Source organism: Ciconia boyciana, chromosome 20, assembly GCF_034638445.1.
Source record: "Ciconia boyciana chromosome 20, ASM3463844v1, whole genome shotgun sequence".
NCBI classification, from domain to species: domain Eukaryota; kingdom Metazoa; phylum Chordata; class Aves; order Ciconiiformes; family Ciconiidae; genus Ciconia; species Ciconia boyciana.
In genome coordinates this window covers 2,766,658-2,793,955 of record NC_132953.1, presented here as the reverse complement: position 1 = coordinate 2,793,955, position 27,298 = coordinate 2,766,658, and the positions used below count along the sequence as shown (strand labels likewise).

Below are 27,298 nucleotides of genomic sequence, written 5' to 3'. Positions count from 1 at the left end.
ACAGACCCGTTTCTGAGAAAGATTCTTTTCTGCTTAGCAAACAAGCACTTTCTGTTTGCATCCGTCAAACAAACATGCTTGATTTTGTTTTGTTTCGCAGCCAAGTTATAATTTCTCCAAAATTATTTCAAGAGCACAACAGGAGCAAAATAAATTTGCAAAACAGGCTTAGGTAAACCATGGTAGAGCTCAGTGGCAAAGTGCACGGCCCTTTCCAATGCCCAAGTGGAAACCACGGGAAACATAAGGGTTAAAAAAAAAAGCTTTGACTCACGTTAAACTCAGATTTGACTTTTAGCATTAGAATCAAAGGGGAAACAAATAAAGGCATCGCATCACCCTGCCAAGAAAACCAGAGACGTACAGAGGAGAAGTGGCCCTCGTCCTACAGCCAGATCTGCAAGCCATCTGCCTGGGGCACCAGCAAATTCGGGGGGACACCACGCAAGTGCCTGTGCATGCTGATGGGATTGTCAGAGCCTCGCCGTGGAAAGCGCTGACTGATGCCAATTAAAGCGAAATCATAATCAAGCCATTTGTTTTGGTGCTGAGAGAACTGCTCCAAAGGTCTCAGCAACGCCTGGACGTGGTTCAAGCGCTGGATGAAAGTTCAGCGTGGGTCTTCTCCAGCATGAAGCCCTCGCTACTAGTGAGGGAAGATGCTGTCCGGACATGGTGGGAGGGGATGCAGACCAGCCTCATCCTCATGATGTGGCCTTGCAAAAGCCAGCAAGAAAGACAGCTCTGACCCGTCTTGTCACACACACGAGCCCTAGGTGTAAGCCCAAGAGCAGGAGCAGCTCCAGCTCAGGGACCAACGCATGCATCAATAAAAACGCCAAGCCGTTGGACCCAACACTCACAAACCCTTTTCCTATTCCTGCAGGTTTTGCTGCATCCAGGAGTAAATCCTGCTCCTGCTATCCCAGATGGTAGCTCTATCCCAAGGTCTAACCCTAGATTTACATTTAATACAATGATCTAAAGTGCTGGTACCAAAGCAAGACACGTGACTGTACCCTCCAGCAGACATCACGAGACAGAAGGAAGTATCTGAACATCCCTGGTGTCTCTGGTCCTAAACTGACTCCTAACAGCAGATTTACGGTAGCCGGGTTAACACGGAGCAAAGCCTGCACCCTGTACGATGGGGGGGGCTCCTCATGGCCGCCAATCCAGCTTCTTTCTCCAGCGCCGAATTAGCTCTGCTCGGAGGGGCTGCGGGGACAGAGCTGAAAAGAGCCTCCTTGGCAGGGCACCGCTGCTCAACAGCAGCTCGGGCTCCTCGGCACCCCACCCCAGATAAAATAACCTATTTCCAACAGCCAAGCCCTCTCCCTCGGGAGGGACAGGACTTTCCGAGTGCTTCAGAGAAGCAGCAACTTCTGCTGCTAAGTTCTCAGCTTGCTCTCCCTTTTGTCAGCTGTAAAAAACCAAGAAGGGACCTCTAGAAACATCTCTTTCCTTCCAAATCCTTGGCTGCGACTCACCATCCTCCCACCTTGCGTGGAAATGAGTGGGAAAAGAGGAGATCCTATTTTTTATTTTTTTTTCCCTTCTTGTGCACCCTTCCCTGACTGCTACCCGGGCAGGGCTGCTGCCTGCGCTCTGGGCAGGAGGTGGCCAGGAGCAGCGGCGGGGTCCGCCGAAGCCTTTCTGAGCGGCATTGCTATTCTGAACAAGTTAACTCCTCCACAACAGATCGATGGTTACGCCGGGAGCGGGGCTAGGGCTGGGAGGGGAGCGGGGCAGGAAGATTCACGCTTCCTTGATTCCCTTCTCAGGAAATGCGTGGTTTTCACGTGCTCGTCTCCCCTCGGCTCCTGCCACAGCGCAGCACGGCTGCAGGGACCGGGACCCACCGGGGGATGCAGCAATGTACCGCTGCCTGCCAGACTAACCGCCTCCACCTTAAACCAGAAGGAAAATGCCCCAAAATGCCAGTGCAATACACAGTCCTCCACCTCTCCAGCTACCAAACCAGTGCACCGAGCTGGCAGCAGCAGCAAGCCCCACTCTAGGGGCAGGACAGCGGGAAACTCATCATTGGCGCAGCCTGCACACCCCAAAGCCCACGCGCCTGTCTGCTGAGGCACGCTCGTACGGACCAGCTGCCTGCGCAGGGACACGGACGTCACCTGCCACCAGACAGGCTCCCCAGCTGAACTGGGATGCGCACACAGCAGCTCTGGGGCGATGGCAAGCCCCTGCCCTCCCTCTCCAGGGCCACCTCCCAGGGGCAGGATTTGTCCCCCTTCCCACCAGGCCTCACGGACAGAAGGAAAGCATCCCTCCTGCTGACTCACCCCGGCTTTCCTTTGTTCTCCACCGACACCGGGCGAGCACCCGGTGCCGGCACACAGCACCGGCATGGTCTGAGCCAGAAACGCTGTGCCAGAACCCCTTTGCAGGCCCCCGCTACAGCGTGAGCGATTCGCCTCCTTCCAGTAAGTTTGCACAGCACCCGTGCCCGTACCACCCTGCTGCTGCTGTCCTCCTGGGTATTTTGCTGCCCAGACCTCCAGTAACCCAAACCCCTCCCTCTGCTACCCCCATGGCAAGATCCGTAGGATTTTTTGGTGCTTGGGAGAGCCCAGCAATTCAGGAGACGAAAGGAGCTACTTTTTTTTTTTGTAGCCCAGCTCAGTGGGGCAAATTCCTAAGGGAGACACCCCGTTCTCCACCCTCGGCCACCCATTTTCAAACCCCTTTGCCCAGTCGTGCCATGACGCAAGACAAATCCGGAGGGACGGCCACAACACAGCTCCCTCCCTTCCTCCTGGGAACACGCAAGGGCTTGGGGGGGAGAAAGCCTTGGCTGCAAACAGCTGAGTTGCAGGAGATACATAGGGAGGGGATTCACCTTTCCAGGGGCCGAACTGAGCCCGTGGTTTAAGTCCTCCCACTGCTTGAAAAGAGACCTGACTGCAATTCCTCCTTAGGTTTTTTGCCCTGCTTTGGCCCTGCTCCACTCGCTGGCATAAAGCAGGAGTGCGGCTTTCGCCGCACACACCCAGCTGGCCCCGCAGATGTTAGTGTCACCTATGCAACGCGCCGGCAGAGGAAAGTCACTCCCCAGCACGCCGGAGTTGCAAGCACCGCTTCCCAGCGCTGCAATTAAAACCTGGCTTTTTATTTTTAATGTCCCTATCAAACATCTTCGCCAGGATCTCTTCTGGGATGACTGCGCCCATCTGCTGCGAGGACAGGGACGGGTATCTGGGCATAAGACGTCCCAGAAGTTACGCCGATCAACATTACAGTTTTGTCGGCAGCCCCTGCACCCCTCAGACTGCTGCTGCAAGCGACAGGACCCCGGTGCAACGCCCAGCCCCACATTTCTCCCCACCCTGAAGAGTTAACGCTAGCAGGTAGCAGCAACCCCCTGCCTCCCGAGCAAGGGGATTTTTAAGGAGGTCAGCATCAACGCGCCCGAAGCCAGCCCCATCCTGCACCCCCCTCATCCCAGGAGGTCTGGGCATGGGGGAAAGGCACAAAACCCACCGGGGGGTCAACAACTCCCCCCTTCCCCAGGCTGGGTTGGTTTGACAGGCACGAAGGCACCCCCGGCACTGCACCCCAGAAGCCCCACCAAACGCAGCCAAAGTGCCCGAGTCACGACTGCCGACAGCAGGAGCTGAGCCCATGGCTCACACCGGTGTAGGGCAGGGGGCCAAGAGGGAATCGCACTCCCCTTTCTTCACCCCCCAGTAACTTTCCCGAAGACAAGTGGGGGGGCTGAGCCAAAGCCCGCTCCGCTGGCACCCAAATCTCCCTCTTGGCTTGCTGCCCGGCGCCCATCCTGCACCGCCAATCAACGTGATGCATCCTCCGTGGGGAAACTGAGTCACGTCCCCGAAGGCACCGGCTTGCCCTCCCCACGCAGTGGGACCCCCCCGTGCCCCCCAAGGCAGAAATCCACCTGCTCCTACCTGAGCGTGGCACTCTCCCCTTGCCGCACAGTCACGTTGTCCATAGCTTTGGGGAAGGTGGCATCTCCGCTGCGCACGGGCACTCCTGCGGGCACAAGGAAGAGCAGCCTGAGACAGAGGACGACTAGGCACCTCCAGGGCAGGGCTAAGCACCCACCGACCCCCATCCTGGGCAGCAGGGACTTTTCCAACAGGCAAAAAACACACCCGACAAGGCCACCGGGAGCGAAAAGGAGGGGCGGGGGGGGGGAGAGGAGGGAAGGGGGTGCGTGCGTGTGGGGACGGGGGGGAGCAAAACCACCGGGGCGAGCGATGCGGAGCTCCACGGAGATCAGGAGAGCCCCCGGCAAGGCAGCCTGCGAGCACTGAGCCTGCCGAGCGGCATCCGGAGGGAGTCCCCGGTATCCTTGGGTGAGGGAGGAGGACGGGAGGGCCGGGAGGGAGGAGGAAGAGGAGGAGGAGAAGTGACAAAGGTGCTGGACGCTGGACGAGCCGGCTCTTCCCGGGAAGCAGTCCGAGGCTCACTTGGGCGAGAGGCGGCGGGGGAGCCGCCCGGCTGCGCCCCGCTCCCGCCCCGCACACTTGTCCCGAGTTGGCAGCGCGGAGCGAGGGCAGTCCGAAAACCAGTCAAAAACCACAAAAAAAAAAAAAAACCACCCCCGGAGCAAGCTAGCAAACGGGTCCGGATGCAAAAAGGCACGGCGGGCAAAGGCCTCCGAGGTGCCCAGCAGTTCTTCTCCCCCAGCCCCGCTGTCGGGTCCCAAAGGCGGGCTGGTCCAGGCGGGATGCAGGGTAGGGGAGGGGACGCCGGTGATGCGGGGACGGCAGGAGGCCGGGATGCGGGGACGGCAGGACGGATGCCGGAGCCCCCGGCTGCCCTCAGCGGCGGGAGAAGGGGCGGCGGGGGAGCGGGCGAGGCGGCGGCGGCGGCGGCAGCAGCATCCCAGCCCCGGCGGCGCGGCGGGCCGGCAGCATCCCCGGGCGGCGCGCAGGCTGACTGCCCGGGGTTGTCATGGCAGCGGCTCCATCGCTGACCGGCGCTGGGGCTCCCGCACACCCGCACGCACCCCACCCCGCACAACGGGCGGAGCGGAGCGGAGCGGAGCGGAGGGGAGCGGAGCGGCGGCGCGCACCTCGCACGCCAGCCTTTAACCCCCGCCGCACCGCGCTCCTCGGGGGACGGGATGTCAGGACACCCCCCCCCCCCCCTTCTCCTCCCTTCCCCTCCGTGCTTACCTGCACCCAGCAGCCACCACCGGACTACCTCTAGCATTTCCCTTCCTCTACCTCTGCACCGTCCCCTCCTCAGGCGGCAAAGCCGCTACGCAGGAGGGGAAACTGAGGCACGGGGCAATTCTCCCCCCCTCCCCCCCCAAAGTCAGGCAGGTGGTGATGAGGAGAGGCAGGAGCGTGCCCTCCTGGTCCTCTGCACCTCACACAGCATGAGCTTAAGTGGCAAATTCCTCCCCAGCCGCAAGCACGGTCCCCGCGTACTTTTTATCAGCTCGTAATTTAACAAATATCGCATTTGCTTATGCCTAGTAATTCCTCCTTCCCTCCGCTAGCGGCTAAACACATTAATATTTCCAGGCACAGTTTCATGCTGGTAAAAGGTGCCGGGGAGCCATCCTCAGAGCACAAAAGTCCTGGAGCCACTGAGCAAATGCAGAGCGAGCGACTGAGCCACAGCTTTCGGGGCGCTGCGCCCCTGGAAGCCCCCCCAGAGCTGCGTCAGCCCAGCGTTAGGGGAAACCAGGCCTCCTCCACCCGCTGTCCCCGACGGCTTCTCCACGACACTGGACCTTATCCAAATGTCCTCCCTCCCTCCATTCCCCACCGTGTGCTCTGCAGCTATTACACGGCACCAATTTTTTTTAATTTTTTTTCTCTGAAATCGCTGCCAACCTGAGCTGGATTCAGACTGGTGACCTAGATGTGAAAGGATCCATAGCCCGTTACTAATCCCTGGAGTCTCCGAATCCCCTGTAAACTACTGCTTAATTCACTAACTGTGCTATTTAATCTCTAAAACATTATGAGCTGTGCCGGGCAGAGGAAACACTCAATCAAATAAAGCTTTATTATTATTGTGCGTGCTGATAGGTCATATGAGAAGGGGATTGCTTTGCAAGTCACTCTACTTCTTCCTCCTCTGAAGGCTCTGCTCCTTGAATTTAGCGCTGGTGTGACGTGCTGCCTCAAGTCCTACTTCTCCCCAGAGGAGACAGCAGCTTTCCCCAGCTCTTGGCAGGAAGAGTTTAATCTCCGCAGCTCACTCTGCTCCTGGCCGGTCCGGCAGGGGAGGGGTAAACGCCTGCCTTTAGCAGATCCCCTTTGGGCCCACAAATTACATGGGAGGGGTCTCTGAAACCTAATGGCAAAAAGCAAGCCCATCAGCGGTAGGGTGAAACTCCTCGGACAGGGTTGTGGCATTGCACTGGGGTGCACAAGTCAGCGAAGAAAAAAAAAAACAAAAAAAACTGCTTTTGCTGATTGCTGCAGCATCCAAGCACCCCCGGCAGGATGAGGACCCTGCCGTGCTACCTATTTGCTGCTGGGGAACACCCTTGTGAGCAGGACCTACAAGCCATCGCCATGCTCATCACGCAGGAGCTTGCTCTCTTCGCGAGGCTGCTCCTTTGGATGGGCAGAGACCACCTCCTGAGTCAGCAAAACCAAAGGGATTCCAATAACCACAGCCAGTTAACCTTTTAACACAGCCCAGATTGCCAGGAGCATCTTTAATCACGAGAGAAAGCACCTGCCTACGCTGAAAGCACACGAGGTTGGGGCAGAACGTGACCAGCTGAGCAGCTTCAGCCCTTGCAAGGGCTGATTTTGGCCCGCTGTTAGGAGATCGTCAGCATCGTTTGAAAATCCCAAGGAATTTAAACCCAGCATTGCCAGCTCCTGCATACTAAAGCCCAGCAGAATCCCTGGTCTATCTCCCCGTCTCCAGCTCTCCCTCTCTTGCATACATACAATGTACATGTAACTCAGCCTGTCACAGCTCATCTCTTTTCTGACAGCTGTAATTGCTTCAGACTATAAAAATATCTATAGACAATAAACACAACGCATGAAAACAGCAAAGAGAAAACGAAATCAAGATTCCTTTAAATAATTCAGTTGCTCCAGCAGCAGAGGAGCCAGCAACTGAGTCCAGCTGTGAAGGTTCAGCAGCAAGAGAAAGAGAGCTTTGTAGCTTCCTCTGGGGATGAGAGAGTCTTTTTTCCTTCGCTGGTTTTTGACCACAGCAGAAGAAGAGTCTGCCGTACACGGGCTAAGCCGCTTGCAAAGCGGCACCTATCCGAGCACGAAACGCAGCCTCTCGCTTTCAGCTTCTTCCCTTTCTTCCTACTTAGATAAAAGTCCTTTATTTTCCGTTGTGAGCAACAGGCAGGAGACAAACAGAACGAGCAAAGCACCGGCACGCTCTAGGTATATATTTATCTCCGTATCTATCTCCTCAACCTCCTTCTTTCCAGCAAGGCTAAAGGCCCCCCTCTCCTGGCAGAGACCACAAACAGGGTAGCACAAGCAGCGCGGGCAGGCGTTGCTTGGGACTGCGGTGGGAGAGGAGCAGCAGCACGGATGGAGGCAGGGGAAGGATTTCCCGTGGGGAGATGGCAACCGGCAGGGAGGATGCTGAAACCACGGACGGGGAAGGGGTTAGGACGAGCAAGAGCCCGTGGGTTTGCTTTGCAGAGGAGCATCTCTATCGGAGCGGCCAGAGAGATGATAGCTGGGGAGGGGGAGCCTTGTAGGCAGAGCAGAGGGCAGCGACTGCAAGCCCGGCCGTTCGTCAGCCAGGCAAAACCGTTCTCAGCAGATATTTACTCAATTTTCTAGAAAGAGACTGGACAGGGTGAAAGGCGGCAGTGCCAGTTCACAGCGACTCCCGTAAACATCTTTCTCTCCTTGGTTCACGTGGGCCTTCGGCCGGCCAGTGGGGGCTTTCATTTTAAGATTTTCAGCAAATCAGTCTCAAAAAATGCCCTCAGGGAAGAACCACGGCGTTTGGCCCAGGCTAGCGTTTCCTGCAGCCCGCTGCAAGGGACCCCAGCTCCTTCTGCAAAGCCCGGCAGCCTTCCAGCAAACGCTGCCCCGGTCTCAGGCTTTTTGAGCAGAACCAAGCCTAAGCGTCTAATCTGCAGATTTGAGTGATCCCGAAGGCTGATAACCAGATGCAAAACCGCAGTTATGGTTCTTCTATCAAGTAAAACAACATGATTGCCGCATTTTTTTTTTCAGCTTTCTCAGAAATACCTAGCACAATTCCAGCATCTATTTTGCATGTAGCTGCTTGCAGGGACGGTTGATAGATCCTCCCATACAACCTATGCCTATATACCTGCCTACAAACCTATATACATACAATACTACGCCTCCCCACACTGAAAGACTTCATTCCCGAAAAAAAAAAAAAAATTTACTTTCAATAAGTAGGTCACTGCAAGGCAATTTGTACAGCCAGATTTTTCTTTTAATTCCTTTTTTCCTTTTCATGAAGCTGATAGATGGCAATCTATAACCCCAAAGTGGAAATTTATTTTTAATCTGAAATTGCCAAATATGATCAGAAACATAATTTATGCTCGAGCCATTCTTGTTCCTTCAAAATGAAAACATGATTTCATAACCCTATTCATGCTATCGCATACCACATTATTCTCCAATAAGTCCAGAGTTGCAAAAAAGTGCTTAATTTTCTTGGCATTAGTCAGGTGAATGACACACAAGTCCGGGGGAGCTTTTCCTGAATAACTACTGAGCCCTCAATGTCTACAACCATTCACTGCGGACACAAAGGACGTGGGCTCCCGCTCCGCTCACCACGCTGACTCATTTATCCCCTTGTTAACGGTGGCCCCAATTAAGAAACAATGATTGAGAGCCTTACTTGGCTGGAGCCATTTTGAGCCCTTCTCACCCCAAAGGCATTCCTGCGCCGAGCTGGAGAAATTGCCCGTTTGGGGCCGTTTTCTAGGCCAGTTTTCTGAATGCAAGAAGCATCCTCCTGGGAACTCAGCCCTCAATCCCTTACACTGAAGGCAGACAGCGACTACCAGCACCCTCTTCACGGTGTTTAAAAACAACGCAAGAGACCCCATTAATCCCCGCTAAAGATGCCATTAATATTTAACTGGCATTTATATAAACTTACAGTAACCGTCCTATTAAATTCGAATTAAGTGTGCTTTTGGGAGCCTTCCCCTAAAGCCACGCCGGGATCCGCTGCCCCGCTGCCTGCACTTTGCACTAGGCGCCTCGCTGTAGAAAGGAACATTTTGTTTGCCCTTTAAAAAACTGCTGGGCTTGGGTTTATTGCTCGCTCTCATCATGCTCAGGGGCCTGGGATTTTCAAGCACGCGTTAACTCCTTCCAGGGCACCCCTGGCTGAGCCGCACTGCCTCGTGCTCACTGCAACCGAGGGGCTGGAGGACCAGCCGCCCCGGGAAAGCTTGCAAAAGCCTGCCCCGAGTCCACGGTTCAAAGCCAAAGCCAGCAAAGGATTCACCTCCCTGCAACGCCTCAAGAGGTAACCCAGAAAGTACCACCTGAGGAAGAGGAAGGTGGCCTGGGCAGGAGGAAGGCCTCGTCACTAGCTGCCAAAATAACCCCTAGCACTGCCATCCCTTATATACGCGGAGATACCCGACAGCATCCTTGAGGATGCTCTGATGTACGCTACAGATGGGCCAGGCAGCGCTGCAGCTCGGACGCGAGCTCGGGAAGGGAGGCACAGCAGTCCCCAGGGCCTGGCTTTTCCTTCGGGATTACTCCTTTCTCCCACAGTTCTCAGTCTTTGAGCATTTTACAACGGCCCAGCCAGCACAACATGCGTATTTATGAAGCTACACCTCCATATGTGCAGCCTTAATATTGAACACCTATACAGGGAGTTAAAAAAAAATTATCGAGGAGATACTGAGCCACCCCGGCACAGTAAAAGTTATGAACAGGGATTGATCCTTGGTACAAATCAATATCGGTTTTATATAAATCTGCTTCTCGTTGCATTGTTGTGAGGTTACGTCGCTATATTAACGCCCCGAAAGGCATCCTTTACTCTCATTCCGCATCCACAGCAGTCTTTGATTGGGATGAATCAGGTGCCAGAGACAGCTGACGACATGGGATAAAACCATGCCATTAGCCATCTAATAGCATTTCATAAGCGTATGACATTAACCCAGTGCTCTACAACTCAATCCACTCTGCGTTTTAACAGGAGCAAGTGCGCACGGGAAGAGCGAAAAAGCTGAATAGGCTGAAAAGCAAAACCAGCCACGCCTCGGGTCCCACTGCGGACGATGGGGAGCTCCAGCATGGCTATCTTAAACGTGAAGACATGAGCTTCTCCCCCCTGAACTTCTGCCCACAGTTTGGGGGCATTCCTGAGCTCTGCATTGAATAACCCTTTGGAGGAGCAGCTCCAAGAGCTGCTGTGCCCTCTCCCGGGCAACAAGGATGGCCCCAAACGAGAGACACCAAGCCAAACCTTCCCCAGCCCATCCGGATATCAACCCACGCATCCCAAACCCCAGGGGAAGCAGGAAGGGAAATGTCCCTGGCCGATGCTGGCCCATCACCACATCCCCCCCCCTTCACCTCCTTTTCCCCAGCCAAGCCCTTTCCTACCAGAAAGCCGCTTGGACCACGCAAACCAGGCGGAGCAGGCACCGGGAGAGGAGTAAATATGTTGATTAAGACCACGACGTTCAATAAAAAGCAGGTATTAAGAGCAGAGCCCCTGAAATCCCTCTTCTGAAACCATGGAGCATGCTCAGCAGCTCAGTGAAACCCCAGCCCACTACCAGGTGTTCGGCATCTTTGAAAATTATACTCTCCTGGAGACACTGATTTGTCTTTTGTCCGCAGCTGGCTTTGGACCTAGATCACCCACCCTCAAAAATAGGGTGGTGAGATGCACACTTCGCTTTCCAACTGCCGACCAGCCACAGCCAAAAAGGGGCTTCTTCAGATGTTCCTCAAACCTGAAGGCCTGCACCTTTGCAGGGCCCATCTTTTGCCAACCTCAAGTCTCATTTCCCAAGGCACCGAGGTTGCCAAATTGCTCGAGCGCTCCTCGGGAACAAAAGCCGGGCACGCTGCTGTCTGCCTGTATCAATTTGAGTTTTGTCACTGGTCCTCTGACCCTCGCGGTGCTATGCATCCAAGAATAATATTAATAATAGTCATGCCATTAAGCAAGATGCTTGGTTTGAATCTGAAGATTTTGAGAAATGATCTCATAAATTTAATTCCCGGGGTACCATCTTTGAGCGTTAACAGGCACAGTCGCTTCTGAATTCTGGGAAATGAGCATAATTACATGGAGATCGACAAGGCACAAATGCCAAGAATTCTGTTAACCTTTAATACTGCAAAAAAACTCTCCCCTTGTAATTATCTCTTTCCTTTGTCTTAAATGTTACTGATGAATATTTAGTGGGATAAGCAAATAAAAGGAGGCTGAGGGGCGCAAGGAAGTGCAGCCCTCTGCAGAGTCAGTCTGCAAACCTCGCAGCATCGCTGTGGGTCGGGGACTGGGGACAGGCTGGGACCCCGGGTCACAAGATCGGACACCCAGGACAATGACAACCCCACGGTGACATGCAGCCACTGCGGAGCCAGCGGAGAGTTTTATGAGTTACAACAAAATCCGAATTAATGCCCAGCACTGCTGCAAACGCACCTTTGCTCAGGTCCGTGGTGCGGGCAGGGAGCGATCCCGCAGCCCCCAGCGGGATGGTTTCAGGTGCCCTTTCTCCAAACCGAACTTTGTCTTGGAATAAAACTTCCTGGGTAAAAAACACATCACCTTTCAAACATATCCTCCCTAGGGTTGCAAATAGCACTGCCCTCTTGCTGCACATTGAGTCTGATGGAAAGAAGATTTTCTCCCGGTGTGAACTGCATTAATATCTGTCACCACTCTGGCATTTCTGCCTATAATGATGAAAAATATGTGCAGAGAATGCGGGGTGCTCTCAGCATCACCTCCCTCCCCATGAAGCGAAATTAGAAGCAGCTGTTCGCGTTCCTGTCCTCTCTTAGGGCCCTACAGCATTATCTCTGGAAGCTTATTATTTGGGAGATGGCACGGGGATAACCGAGACTCATGACCTATCCGTATTCAAAATGTGCCTTGCTGCAGACGGGGGCTCAGCTCTCCCCTCCCCTGAGCTGGAGAACGGTGTAAAGGTCACTCTACTCTTTTAATGTCGCGTCAGACCGACCGCTGCGTGAACAAGGAAAGGAAAAAGGCACATCTCCCTCGCCAGACGGAGAAAACCCATCTCTGTCTTGGGAGGAGCATGCCAGCATGAAGTGGCCGGGCTGTAACCACCTGCAGCACCCAAAGGCTTTTGGACCACCGTCCAGGAGCCCTGGAAGAGGTGGAAGGAGCTTCCTCCTGGCTTCGAAGAGGCTGCTTTCAACCGCATCCCAACCAGCAGACGGACCCGCCGGTTGGGATGAGCAAGGAGGCAGCGAATCCCACGCCATGGAGGAGGGGGATTGCAGCACATCCCTACCCGTGCCCCAAAACGCGGCAGGCAGCAGGGGGGACAAGAGCAAGCACTGGTCACGAGCGTGCCAGCCCCAGACCTTCGAGATGTCAGACGCCAGCTGCCCGGGTCCTCCTGCTCTTCGTTGCTGCTGCAAGCTGTGCTCAACCCAGCTGGAATCGCACCTCCCCATCACTCTGCAAACACGTCCCAAATTAACTGACGCTGCCCGGGCCACCGAGTTTGTGAGCTGGTCCGCCTCGGAGTCCCGCAGTCCCAGCGGAGAGGTTGGGTGTCACGGGGGAGGCTGGAGCAGTCTGCAGAGCAAACTTTCCCTCCAGCCTCAGAGCGAGACCTTTACAGACTCCCTCCTCCCGCGTTCCAGGAGGAACGAAGCCAAAGCAGTATTTATTCACAAAGGACCGGGGAGAAAAATGAAATAAAGGAGGTTAGCTCATTAAGTACGACACCTACCCCTCCCAAGAGAGGTCTGAGGAACCGGCTTTGCAGTCGCTGAGAAGAGGAACACATATGGAGCCCAGAGCCAGGGCTGCTAATAGCAGCGAGGGCTCCAAACCTCCCCGAGGTGGGTGACACCACAACCGGCTTGGACCTGGGGTCCCAGCAGCCCCCATCCACCACCACCCCGGTTACTTCTGACCTCAGGACACGGCAGATGTTTGCTCTCCTGCCTTCTTTTCTTGCCTGCCTCCTCCTCTCTCTTTTTGCCTGCCTTCAACTGGAGCAAGCTTTCTAGTCGCCAAGCTGCTTTTATGCCCCTTTAAAAGGTTATAAAAGCTGTCTTTATATTCCAATAAAGGGATATAAAAACAACCTTTTTCGCAGTTCAATAAATGTGGTTAACTTTTCCCCCATTAATACTTTTTGCCTCAGCGCCGTGCGTATGCGCGGGCTGCTGCAGGGCACGGAGGAGGACGGGGCTTCGGGCATCGAGGAGGACAAGCAGGAGACAGCACAGCATCCCAAGGGAGAAGGAGCAAGAGGCCGAGGCTCAGGTCAGGTCGGGGCACCAGGCAGGTCTGATGCCAAGCAGAGACGAGCATCGCGACCCCAGCTGCTGCCCAGAAAGGAGAGAGATGAGGCTACAGCAAGAAATTTATCACTGGATACCCTGTGCTGGTACATTTACCTCCAAGACAATACCTCCCGAAAGCTGGCTTGGGCCCAAGGAAGGGCTATGCTGCAGCAGGAGAAAAATTCAAAGGGACCAAGCGATGGACTATACACACCAAGGGGCGAGCGGTCGTCCAGCAAGGTTTTGCATCTCCTGGCAAAGCTCTCTGGAACGTAAGCGATGATAAACTGCAGCCATCCTGGTCAGCATCCTCGCACGATCTAGCTAGCTAGCTGCAGCATCTAGGACCGTGCCACCTTTCCTCCTGGGTGACAAGGGACAGGTCGCTTCACCGCTCGCTGGCAACCCCCTGCTCTTTGCACTATCCATTCAGACCTGACGGACCGTGGGTCAGGGATCGTCCCTTTCAGAGCATCAGTGCTGCACGTCGTGTGATGGGACCCTGTTCCCCACCGCAGCCTCCCGACACGGCTCTAATTATTATTTACCATTTGCGCAGCCATCCCATGGCTCGCAATCAGTCTTTCTCAAAAGCGCCTCTTTCCTTGGAAGAGGATCTAAACCCGTCCTGCCGCCCGTCCAACAGCCTCTCCGGGCATTAAAACAAGGAGGTTTATTATTTTTTGTGACAGCCCGTTCTGCAAGGTGAACACAACTCGTATGAATCAAACCGACTTGGATTTCATACATCATTCCCCAGCACCACCAACGTGAAGGGCAGGAGGGGGTTCGGCTGCCGAATACAGAGCAGAAGAGCGTGTTTATCGGTGGTGATCTATTAGTGATCAGGAGGCTGCGGGGACCGTGGCTGCTGGCACGACGCTGCCAGAGGGAGAGGAGCGAGGGAGATGCGAGTCCATAAATAAGGCGTGCCTGGTGCGAGCAGCTATCGGGAGCCGAAATTAAAGCCCAGCACCAAGGCAGTGAGAACCTTTCCAGTCTGTGCCCCCAGTCCCTGACCTAATTTATCCCCCCTGCCCCTCCACACTTACTGTGGGATGGGGACCACACTCCGGCCAGGGCAGGAGCAGAGGAGATGGTCTTGCACGCTTTCGCCGAGAGGCTCCTTGCCCCCACCACGTTCCCTGCCCCAGCTCGCTCCTTCACACCCCTGCAGGCAGGCTGAGCCCACCGCCAGCTAATTAATCTTGCTAATTACCATTACCAGGCTCCTTTTTGAAGGATGCAGGAGAACGACGAGGGCCAAGGGAGAAGGTGAGCATCCGGGGCTCCCCGGGGAATTCAGAAGTGTTTACAGTCCCTGGCACGAGAAAATCCATACTCATCCTGGCTCCAGGAGGCAGGGCTACCCTCCCACGCTCCTATTAGCAATTTCCCATCATCTTTTATTAGGCCTGCATTAATTTGCTGCTCATTTCGGTAGGAATGAAGGCCTAAGAGCCTCGACCCGGTCTCAGGCGAGGAATCCAGGCGTGGAGCCAACGGTGCTGGTAGGAGAGCGGAGGGGAGCGACGGGCTGGGATGCTGACATGGGTTCAGCCGTGCCCTTAGCAGAGCAGAAGCACAGCTGCCATTTCCAAACAGCCTCACACATCTTTTCCACGGCCAGTCAGCATGTGTGGAAGAGGGACCAAGGGCAGGAGGGGCTGGGGGCTCCTCCTGATCTTTATTTAGGGAGCTCATTCTGTGCTGGGGAGGGGGATTTGCTCCGTGCCCCTTTCTAGCAGGAATTTCTGGAGCCCTGTCTCTGCCTGCTGGGAGAATCACAGAATCGTATAGGTTGGAAAAGACCTTTAAGATCATCGAGTCCAACCGTAAACCTAACACTGCCAAGCCCACCGCTACACCATGTCCCTAAGCACCTCATCCAAACGGCTTTTAAATACCTCCAGGGATGGGGACTCCACCACTTCCCTGGGCAGCCTGGTCCAATGCTGGACAACCCTTTCGGTGAAGTAAAATTTCCTAATATCCAGTCTAAACCTCCCCTGGCGCAACCTGAGGCCATTTCCTCTTGTCCTATGGCTTGTTACCTGGGAGAAGAGACCGACCCCCAAGAAGAAGTCACCCGCATCCCACGCTCCAAAACCCAACCCTGCAGAGCAGCTCGGGGCCAGCTATTACCCCCTGGGAGAAACAGGCTCCTAACGCTACACTTCTGTTTCCAAGCCAACATTTCCAAGTAGCTTGTGAAACAGAAATTCTTTTAGGATCCATCTGAATATTTTGTTCCAATAATGCCATAACACCAGCGTACACTTTAGCACATGCACCACATGGAAAGGAGTATTTGAATATCAAAACAAAGTGAATTTACAGGGGTTTTTTAGTTTGTTTGTTTGGTTTTTTTTCCCTCCTGGCAAAGCCATCACTGCAAGTTATCAGTTTCCAACTGTTTGCACCACAGCTTTTCTCTGCACGTCCCTGCTCTCATCAAACCTGCTGCTCTCTGCACCCCGTGTCCTCAGATAACCCGAGATGTGCGGACATGGGTACAAACGGACCTCGCAGCCTGTGGGAAGGGGACCCCAGTGCCGGCAGGGAAGCAAGCAGGGTGGCAGCTCTTTGAGCCCTGCAGAGGAGATGGTGAGAGATGCAAACCTCCGTGTGTCCGAGCCTCAGATATATCCCTCTGCACCCAATGGCACCCACCTCATCCCATCACAGCACCCGCCTCATCCCATCGCAGCACCCGCCTCATCCCATCGCAGCCTCATCCCATCGCAGCACCCGCCTCATCCCATCACACGCTGGCCTTCTCAGAAGACCAAGGCGGGGAGGATCCACTAAAAGCAACAACTTTGGTGCATTTAGACTTAATTTTATATATATATATATATATATATATATATAATATATATATATAATTATATATAAAATTATATATACAATTATATATATATATATTAAAATGCCCCTGCATTTAGAGAGCGAGAGCCACTCTCTAAACCACCCCAGGAAATATTAAAACGGGAGAGCCGACTCAGAGGAGAGCGGTTCACAAACGCCTGCGGTGAGGCGGATGAAACCCAAGGGCTGCAAGCCTTGGATGTGCCTCACTTCAGACGGCGCGGGAGAAAATACAGACGCTCTTAAACTCTGCACCAGATCTGCCAGCACAGAAACTTGAACTCCGCTTTGAACCAGGCGACTGAATTATCTCCCCGGGAAGCGGCCGCCTCCGGGCAGCGTTCGGGAGGCGATGGGGAAGCTGAGCCCGGCCCTCGCTGGTGCGGATGACGGAGGGGTCCAGCGTCTGCCCGGCGGGTGGTGGCCGGGGTGATGCCGCGGGAGGGACTGTCACCGAGCCGGGCGACGCTGGGGCTGCAGCACTCAGGACCCTGCAAAGGATGGGCTGAGGAGATTTGGAGGCTCTCCCAAAATTGCCCTGCATGGGGATGCGGTGGCGAGCCTGGTGCCCGCCACCAGGTAAACTTTGCCACCAGGAAAAGAGGCTTTGCTCCTAAGCACACATCTCCGATGCCAATTACAAGCACGTAATGAGCAAATTGGGTCTGATCCAGAGGGCCTGGGAGCAGCAGCTCTTCAGCTTTGAGACAGCTTTTCCTCATATTATTTAAGGATCCGCTGCCCATTTTTCCCCCTCTTGGTTTTTTTTCTGCATACCTCCAGGCAGTCGGGGAAGAGGACAGGGAGATGAAACCTGGAATACCATGAGATGCGAAGCCCTACGATGAGCACGGTGTTTGACTCCCCCTTCTCTCCCCATCAGCGGACACTGGTGCCCCAAACCAAACGACGATTTAGGGACTTTTGTCCCACGCTGAAATTGGGCTGTCAAAGCCCTTGCTGGCACCCGCTGTGCCTTTCGACTGGCATCAGCGCACAGCTAGCAAACGAAGCGGGCCAAATTTCTCCCTGGCGTAGCTTAATTAAAGTCAATGATGTTACACCAGGGAGGAACCTGGCCCACTGTCCTGAGCTGGAGTCCACAACAAGTCCAGCTGGCAACTCGCAGGCAGCTCAGCAGCGGCAGGAAGGATCCCTGGCACCGGGAGCAGCGCTGGGAACCGTATTCAGCATTTGCGAGTGGGAGACAGACTCAATAAACACAGCGCTAAGTAAACCAGATCCGTAATAAATAACAACCACCAGCGTTTCACCTCTTCCAAACGCTACAGAGAACCCGACCAAATTGTCCTCCCAACTCCCATGAGCGGTGGGGACATTTCATTAGCCCTATTACTCTGACAGGGAAAAGAGTCACCGGGAGCTTAATAATAATAAAAATCCATTATGTTACAGCGCTCGTCATCTGTGTGTCTCAACTAGCTCCAAAAGGCAGGGAAATGGCTCTGCTTGTTTTAATGGAGTAGGGGGGGGGGACGGAGATGCGTGAGGGGGTCAGCAATTAGCTTCAGGTCGCTCATCAAGCCGGACCCGAAGTTTGCTGAGCGGTGCCGCTAAGCCACGTCCAGGCTGGGCTGACGGGCTCGAAGCCGCAAGCAGGACGGATTGGGCAAACTGCTGTTTCACAGCCTTTAAGTGAAGGAGGTTTGTGCCTGGCCGGAGGGATCTGCTACAGCTCGGCTCCGTCTGCCCAACCGAACCTGTGCCAAAAGACCCAGGGGAGGTCCCACCAAAACTTTAACGTGGTTATACGCTAACAGCAGAAGGGGTGCAATTACCCAGCAATCGCGGTATGATTACACGGTAGCTACGCTTCCCACACCTGTAATTTCCACTACATTCCTACAACTCCAAGGCTAGCTCCATGGCTGCAAATTAATTAGCCTAAGTGCAGTATCGGTGGTGCCACTGAATGCTAAAAACACACAGCCACGGTGACCGGGAAGCCAAAGCCGCAATTGTGGAGATGTAGGTAGCCGTACAGCTGAAATGTAGAGAAATTCCAGTTATAGGGACTGGTGGGTGGTGATGAGGTTATTCAAAAGCCTTACCACGGGGTAATTATACTGTATTCGTAAGGTAATTACAGCCCCGCTATTATACGCTACAACCCTCCATTTCACGCCTAATCCCATAAGGTAGATTCAGAGGGATAAAAGGCAGCAGCAAAAGACACCTGACTGTTGGAAGAAGGAAGGACGGACACGGATTGACAGGGGCAGCAAAAGGAGAGGAGGGAGGAATAAAAATGCTCCAGGCATCCGGAGACATTGCTAACGCCCAGACCAGCCCCACGGGCACGCCGACCCTCCGATGCTCCGGGGATTCAGACCAGGCAAGGGGGAAGAACTGGGCTCGGTTGACTGGGACCTATCGAGGAGGTATAAGCATTCATCAAAAGCCAATCTGCTTTTGAAAAGCAGAAAAAGAGGTTACTTCGGATTAATTTTTCACTTCAGAAGCTTTATGGGTGAGTTCTGAAACTGTCAGGTCGAGATGCTTCAATATTTTCTGAATGGAAAGCTTGAGTGCTGGTTCAAAACGCCTCTCTACTTGGATTGTCAGGTAATTTGTACCCAAACATTTAAATTAAAACTTTCTGTTGGCTCATCTGGTTTTTTGGGGAGGCGGATTTGGAGCTTTTGTTTATTTCCCAATTTCTGAAATTCTGATTCTTCATACTCTACTTCAGGGTTGAATGGGGGGGGGGGGGGGGGGGGCGGTGAGGAAACCTAAAAGCCCGTCGCAGAGAGAGAGCATCCAGCCCCAGCTAAAGGGATGAGTTCATCCCTACAGCCCCTTCCCTTGCCCGGTGTCATGTTTGAGCATGTCGTGGTCCTTAGGGCATTTTTTCTGGCAGCACCCTTGTGTGGTGGCAACGCGCTGACCTCCTCCAACGCAATGATGGAGGGACAAGCCATCTGCTAGCACACGAGGCCACCAGAAACAGGGGACAGGCTTGGGCACCCTGCTCGGGAGGAGCGGCCCCCCAGCATCCCAACCCTGAGCCACCTTTCCAGAAACCACCAGAGTTTTCTGGACGCTGCCATGGCTTTCTGCCTTTCAAGTCAATGGGATTTTTGCCCATCGAGCTCAACCTGCACATTTCCAGGGCTTGCCTACACCCAGAGCAGCACAGGGCTCCTCCGCCACAAGGCTGGGTAAATATTCAGATTATTAACTTCCACCCGGCTCCGTCAGGTCCCATTTGGACCTCCAGTGCTGCACAAGCTTATTTAAAACTAGCTTCATTACTCAACGCAGCCCAGTCCCAGCCTGGCAGCCAGACCTGATGTGACTTACGTGTCTCCTACCGCTCCGTATCTCCACCTGATCTTATCTGCCTGGTGCTATTTGCATTCGTATTTCCACTTGCTCATGAGGCAGCGGGTGGGAAGATGCAGGCACAGGAGGGGACGTGCGGTACAGTATCCGTGGTGTAATTCAGCAAGGTCTCCGAATAAACCAAACCCTTTCAGTCGCACAGCACGTCACTGCAACAAGAGACTATTCCCCCCGGTGCTCCAAAAACATTTATGCAGAGCAGACGTGTGGGCATGAAAATACAATCAGATGGGACCCCAACTGTGCTTTTTTCACTTTTTTTTTTTTTCCCCCTCCTTCTTTTTCTTTGTTTTAAGAATAGATGCAGTTGTGAGAGTCAAAATTAAATTGATATTAGAAAATTTCCTGAGGGGAAAAAAGTCACACACTGCCTGCAGAAACAGCATCTCACAGACAGCCGACTAGAAAAGGAAATCCACTGAAACTCAAATATATATATTTAATGAAAAAAAAAAAAAAAATCCCCTAACTTCCCCATCTCAGCAGAAAGTCCCAAAAAGTAAAATTTCCGTGGAACGGATTTTTTTTTTTTTTTTTTTTTTCCCTCCTTGGAAGTACCATTTCAGCTAATGCAAGAAGGACATTTCAGCTACCTCCCAGCCCCTGGAAGAGTCACCTGCGTTTCACAAACTCCCTTTAGATAGGACACAACATGGCAAGCTGCCTTCCAGGTGGGCTTGGGGCAGGGGGGCCTCCCCTCTGCCTCCCAACAGGTCTCCCTGGCCAGCAAGGACAACTCCTCCTGGCTTAGCCATCAGACAGCCAAACCGCTGAGCTCCTTCCAGGCAACCAGCCATCATTAGGTTGATTTAGGTTTTCCTAATGGAAAATCAATTTCTCTGGAAAAACGGACATTGTCCCAAGAAACTGTGTGGTTTTTGCAATAAGGGCACTTTGTGGGGGTAAAGGTGCTTTGATGGAAGATTCCCAGCCAGAGTTTCAAAGGTGGCTTTCTCCACCCTTACTCACCGTGCCCTGATGTGCATTTGGGAACCGGCGAACGGGGGTAAAGCAAAAAGATGCGGATGTGAAAGCGGGGAGCACGCTGCCCGGGTGCGGACACGGAAATCTCTCATGCGTCGGCCTTCCTTGTCTACCTCCAACCTGACAAAAGCACCAGGAGCTTGCATGCTGCAATTTGCATTCGCAGGGAGAGCGGGGACTGCTCCAGATGCATTCACAAGGGGACCCTTCAGATCAGATTAACAAAAAGCCACCGACGGCGACAGTTCCTCTGCTGCGCCGTCGCCTGCTAACAATTTACTGTAACAGCCTCTGAAAAGGGACACGCATTCCTTTGGCATTTATGCACTACTCAGCCCAAGGAAAGGTGGAAGCTCCTTGGGGAGCGCAGCCTCGGGGCAAACGGGAAGGAAGCTGGCAGCACCCACTCGCCCTCACCCCGGGGCATCGCTCCCGGACATGCTGCTCGTCCCAGCCCGCCAGCGCGGGGACACAGCCATCCAGCCTCGGCACCGCTTCAAACGCCGTCCCTCCCCTGCCTGTCACCGATTTTCTTAAATAAAAGCAGCCGGCGTGGCCGGCTCCCCTCCAGGGATGAGTCGAAGCTCCCCAAGCTTCGCACCTCCCCAGCTCCTTTCCAGCCCTGCAATATAGGGCCACCCCTCCATCACCACAGCCCAAGCCAGCACAGCACCGCACCCGTTAAAAACCCTCCCTCGGAGAACCGCCATACCTCCACCGCTCCAAGTTAGACCCTTCCCCCAAACCTTCATTTTCACATCGAAAATAAAAATGGTCATAATTAAGATGGGCTGGTTTTATTAGCCTACAGGTTCCAGTCGTATTTCCGTGCTTTTTTCTGCAACCCTGGCATCTCAAAGCGGCTGCTAAATGAAAGCCCAGATTCCTGCGCAATCGCGTGATGCCAGTAACATTAAGAAAAGCATCAAGGCTGATGAGACCTATGAGACCTGCAGTAAAAACAGGAGGGCTGGTAGCACTGCACGCATCTGCTGCCAGCAACATCCTCCACACCTTCGGCAGCCGATTCCTGCTCTCCAGGCTGGTATCAAAAAGGGTCACGGCACCCCTTTTGTGCAACTCTGCAACGCAGCGGGGCTGAAGCGAGGTGAGAAAGGGAAAAATCAGTGGACCTCAAGAGTCCGTGCTCTGAGAGGGAAGCTAATAAAAAGGCATCATCCCTTCGCAGACAGTGAATTGTTGCTTAAACCCGAGGATCACAGACAGCCCTCTCATCTTAAGGGGAGCAGTCAAGTGAAGAGATTTCCTAGCCATTAAGTCAAGCTATAAAGTGCCCAGAGTAAAGTAGGGTAAGTGGAATTTATCATGGCACCGTATAGACCGTAGGGCCAGGAGAGAGCTGGCTTGGGTCAACAGGTTGACCTCTCGCGTTATCTAAAGATCCTTCCCTTCATCATCCCCATTAACATCTCGTCTCCCGTGCTGCCGGCCGGCGCCTGCGCTCCCTCCCCGGGGACTCTCCCCCCACTGCCCACTTGCTTGCCTGCAAGGCACTTTCTTAATGGCCAGGCAGAAAAACTTTCCCTTCCTTAGCTCCAGGCCACCGCTCCTTGTCCTACCACCTTTGGAGACCATGAATAATTCCCTTTCTTCATTTCCAACCTCGCCTGGAAGGTATTTATAGGCTGTGATCACTTCCCACCTCCTCAGGAGGCTTCTCCTTTGCTAGACTATAATTTAGCATCAGAGCCAGGCAGCCCAGCCTTGCGATGCGCATGCCCGAGGAAGCCACCTCCCCGGCTTCTCTATTAACTACCAGGGAAGGAGTTTTACCCTGCCAATGATTTCCCCCCCGCCCCCCCTCAAATTTGTGCAGGAATCATCCTGCTCCTCCCAGGCAGCGACACAAGTTTAAGGTCCTCTTTGGTCTTAAATAAATACATTTTTTAAAATCACGTGCAGCTAGGAAGGGAAATTTGGGGCAATTGCTTTGCAGTCAGGGATGGCAAAAATTCCTCCAAACCCCTGTGATCTGAGATCTCGGCCATTCAACTAATATCAGGCGGGTTTTTACTTAGGATCAATGACCTTGTTTAGACCCAAACCAACCAAGACCCAGCAAGACCTGCAGCGTAGAGGATGTTTTCTTGGTGGTGGTTGGTTGGAGTTATTCTCATTTCTGCCTTTTTCTATTTCCTAGCAGAGGCGAGGCAGGAGCAGAGACAGCAGAATAACCAACGGGAAGACAATTCCCAAGACAATTCCTGCCTCGTAGCAGAGGAGCCAAAATGCGCAGATGAAAACTCTGCAAATGTTTTGCAAGGGAACAGGAGCCCTTTTGAAGATGGCTGATTTCCCAGCACAAATATTTCATCTAGCCCCGCAAGTTCTCTGCAAAACAGTTTGAGCCCCACAAAAAAAAAAAAAAAACAAACCAACCCAAACCCACAAAAACCTGTCAAAACATTGTGAAGGAAGCTGAAATTTTCTGGTTGCTTAAAAAAAAAAAAAATAATAAATAAATCAGCATCTGCTTGTCCAGCAGACTGGTGGATGTACAGAAGTGCAGGTAAATCAGGTGGTTGGTGTTTCTGCCTTCTCCATGCCACAGCCAAGCAGTTGCAGTGCTCCGTGCTCGAGGGACAGCACAGGGTCACCGGTCCTGGGCAGGGAACAACGTCCCCAGCAGTGGCACTGCTCTGCAAGGGCTCCTTCACTTAATAGATGGTCACAGCCCTGCCAAGCCCGTTGCCGTCGCAACTGGGAGAGAAAGCCTGCAGGTGCAATTCAGTCCGGCCCAGCCGGCATCACTCGGTTAATGAGCTTCTCTCAGGCCATTAATTTTTTGGGGACTTGGGAAGAAATTACCCTCACCCGGGGGGTTGGCTTGTCTTAAGATTGATCGCTCCAGGAAGGAGGACAGCGTTCAAGGGGACAGCCCCTCTCTTCACCCACAGCCCCAACATGAAGCACCTAACCCTGCTGCACCCAAAAAAGAGCTGAACCCTGCTGCACCCACATATGATGTGCCTGATGCCATGCTGCTTTCTCCTCCCTGCCTGGCTGCTTTCCACCCTTCTCCCCCATGACTGCAGCCTCTCCTGCTGTCCCCAGGTTCCCCTGATCCCCACAAACCCTCCCAGCCAGCCCGGCTCCCTCGGCGGCTACCCAGCGGTGCAGATGGCTGCCGGGAGCCCGGGGGAGGCTTTGCCGGCCACCCCTGCAGCACGCGGGGGCTGCGTGCGGGCAGCGAGGCGGGCAGCCCTGCCTGTGCGCAGCGGGCACGCCGGCGAGCCGTCTCGCCCCGTTTCCTCCTCTCCACCTGGCTGCTCTGCCGGCCCGGCTCCTGCCAAGAGCAGCGAGGCGAGGGGAGCGGGGGGAGCGCCGGACGGATGAGCAGCAACTGTCAGCGCAGCCAGCGTCGCGCAGACGCGCCGAACAAGTGCCTAGGGGTGCGTGCCAGCTCCGGACCCGGTGTGCTCACAGCTATTCCTTCGACCCCATCCCCTCGCCCCTGGCTCGCTACGGCTGGGGCACCATCCTTCTTGAGGAGCAAGAAAACCAAACCACTGGACTACGCTCAGCGTGAGGAATACGGATGTTACCGCGCACTCCTGGCTCGCCTGCCAAGCTCGACCAGGGCCCCGAGCCTGTGGTTGCCCCCGGAGCTAGCCTAGAGCAGAGCAAGAGCGACGTGACCTGTCCCCGTGCCGGCGCGGGCTGCGTGTGCGCAGCAGGCTGCCCGAAGCAGCACGCGACCCGCTCCGACACCCAAACTCTCCAGACACATCCCCCCCGAGCTGCTGCCCAGCCCCTCCAGCCCCCTCTCTCCTTTCTCCGTATCCAGCAGCCGGTTATAAAAGCCAGCTGGGAGGGAGGGAGCTGCTGCTTTTTGACAAAGCCAGAACGCAGCTACGACGCGATGAGCTTCCCCTCCCCGTGCAAGCGCCGAGAAGAGGATTGGTACCTTGAGCGCAGCAGGGCTGGGGGCTGATAGGATGCATCAGCTAATTTGCACTAATGGTCCCAGAAAGGCGGGGAGTGCTCTCCAGAGGAGAATGCACTCGAGCAATAACCTAAATAGATCCGCGTTTCCAAGCAAAAAGTCCTTGAGGAGGGAAGAGAGGCCCTACAGTTGAATTTCTCTCCCCACTTGCACCGAAACTTGGCTGGGGATATTGGAAAGGAGCTGCCTGGGCAGGGAAACACACCGGCTCTGCAATCTGGGAAGCAGCTCTTGGAAGAAGCCGGACCACGGCTGGACGTCCAGCCGCGCTTTCGGAGCCCGCTTGGACAGACTGATGGCAGCCCTGGGAAGAGCCCAGCCCGGAGCACGCTTGGCTCTGTCGTCAGCCCAAAGCAAAAAAGTCAGCCCATCTGTGCTGCGACAGGTTGATATAGAGGGCGAAATGCCTAAGTAAAATTCCACAACAGGGCATTAAAAAGATGTAATAAAATATACACGAGTTATTAAATATTGTCATCAAGATGAACCATAAATCAGAGATTTTATGGTTTCTGATTATAAATTCCATTTATTCTGTAAGCGTTTAAAGAAAGAAAAATGGAGACTGAGCAAAGATTTAAGCCCAGCCATGATGCTGCTGATATTTCACTGTTGCTCGTGGATGTCACGTCTGGGGGAGCCCAGCGCTGGGTGCACAGAGTTGCCTGGAAGGAGCCTCTCGCCAGGCAGCTTGCCGTGCCGTCAACCTCCCCAGTGTCCTTACGGACACCGCTACAGATGCTCCTGCCTGTGCAAACACGATGACGGGGTCCCCACGCTGCCTTCCCCACGTGCACCAGACGTCCGCACCCTCGCAGGCACCGCTTCTCCTCTCCACGCCCTGTTTATGGGTTGCGAGACGCAGCTGGCTTTTGCAGAGTGAGAAATCAACATCACTTCGGGGAAGGGGAGGACGAAAATGGTGAGCGTATGTGGGAAATACTACCTTTTCCCCCCCTTCAAATGCCAAGAGGAATACCAAAGAAATTGCTTTCGTGGAAAGACTCAAGGGTTCGAATAAATTGTCAAGTGTCAGTCGCCAGCGCTTCCCCTGTGATGCTTCTCTTGTAGCGGTGACGCTTCTCTTGTAGCCGGCATTTCTCCTTCCCGCTCAGCCCCGGGGCAGAGGGAGATGCAGAGGGACTGAGCTGCACCTCCTGCCACCACGAAGAAACGTCAGGAGAAGCAAACCTTGAAAAGTTTTCTGTGGGAAAACAAGCAAATGGACGGCCTGTGCCCACACCCTTCTGAGGAGCACCTTGGCTCAAGGCAGCCTGAGATTGCCGAAAAAACAGTCTGCCCTAATATTTTATAGGCAGCAGTACCCAGGAGCCTCGATAGCCCTGCCATATCCTAGAGGTGCTCGCTCCAAAACGAGCATTTCCTATGTTTAATGCCCATTCCCATTTTTCAGCCTCACGAAACGGTATTAGATATTCCTTCTCCAACCCTAAAATCGGTTCGCTCGGTTCCCAACCTGCATTTTTCAGCTAAGACCCTTGCCGAAACCCATGTGTGACGTACAGCTTCGCATGGGCAGTTTCCGTTCACCTTAATCTGTTCACCACCCGACTGCAGTTCATTTGCACAGGGACCAAAGCCCACCGACGCAGAACCATAAGCCCAGCAGTTAAATCCCATCCCTCAGATAGGCTGGGTGGAAGGTAGACCACAGGGCAGATCCTGTTTAATTAGGGCTTGTAAAAACGGCTCCGTACTGCACCAGAGAGTGGGGCTGATTTGCAGCTGCCTTTAAAACTGAGCAGGGTTACTGCTTCAGCAGTTTTCCCGGCCAGTTTTATGGATGAAACAATAAAGCAAAAAAAGTTTGCGTGCTGAGAGTTTTACTGCTGAAGCATCTGATAACGTCACGCCAGCTTATCGCGGGATCGAGGGAAGGGGAGTGCTGGGATGGGGAGCAGAGACGCAGACAAGCTGCAGGAGGGAAGCAAACCCAGCCTTGCTAAGCCACAGCAGCTTCTCAACGGGGAGATAAGACGTGCTTAAAACGAGCTTTGCCGTATTTCCAAATAGCCTGTGCAAAGGTTTATATCCTTCCAGATGAAGCAATGATGGGCTGCCAGGCCTGGGAGCCGCCGGCCTGTATTTATCTGCCCGTCGGGGAGCAGCTATTCACCGCGGCCCCGGCACTGAAGCGGCTGGGGTTTACGAGGTGCACCGTGGAGGAGACCCCACCGAACCGTGCTCTGCACCGTGCCTCGACCAGGCGAAAACACTGGGAAATATCATCAACACCTATTAAATAAGGATTTTTTATTTATTTTTTTTTTATTTACTGGGTAGAAATGCTGCCTCCCCCCTCCCAAACTCCTCCTGAGCATCGCAGGCTGCACCTGAACTGCTGTGCTGGGGCTTTACAGCCCAGTGCACCTTGCTGGGCAAGCTCTCCACCTCGCAGAGCGGCTGTTTGCAGAGGGCACCCGCCAAGCAAGAGGCCAGGCTGGGGGACGGGAGCAGGGATAAGTTTATTCCTGATGCTGAGCCTCCAGCGTGCAGCCTGGCCCCTGCACGAGGGGAGCTGGCTCTCCATGAGAGCCCCCAGCGCTACGGCAGCCCTGGGCACGGGCAAGAAAATCCAGGTGGGCGTTTGGAATTAAGTACCAGC

The 27,298-nt window shown here is 54.0% G+C and overlaps 1 protein-coding gene across 3 annotated transcripts in view; it reads right to left on the bottom strand.

Moving 5' to 3' along the window:
- LOC140661807 (protein CEPU-1) overlaps nucleotides 1-27,298 on the bottom strand; it is a 357,918-nt gene that overhangs the window by 139,965 nt on the left and 190,655 nt on the right. For 2 of the 3 annotated variants that reach the window (XM_072884529.1, XM_072884530.1), the window contains exon 1: nucleotides 3,933-4,099. In XM_072884529.1, the coding sequence (XP_072740630.1) occupies nucleotides 3,933-4,099 (167 nt within the window). Of the gene's footprint in view, nucleotides 1-3,932; nucleotides 4,100-27,298 lie in introns of those variants that run through there. The other variant, XM_072884532.1, reaches the window with a different exon arrangement.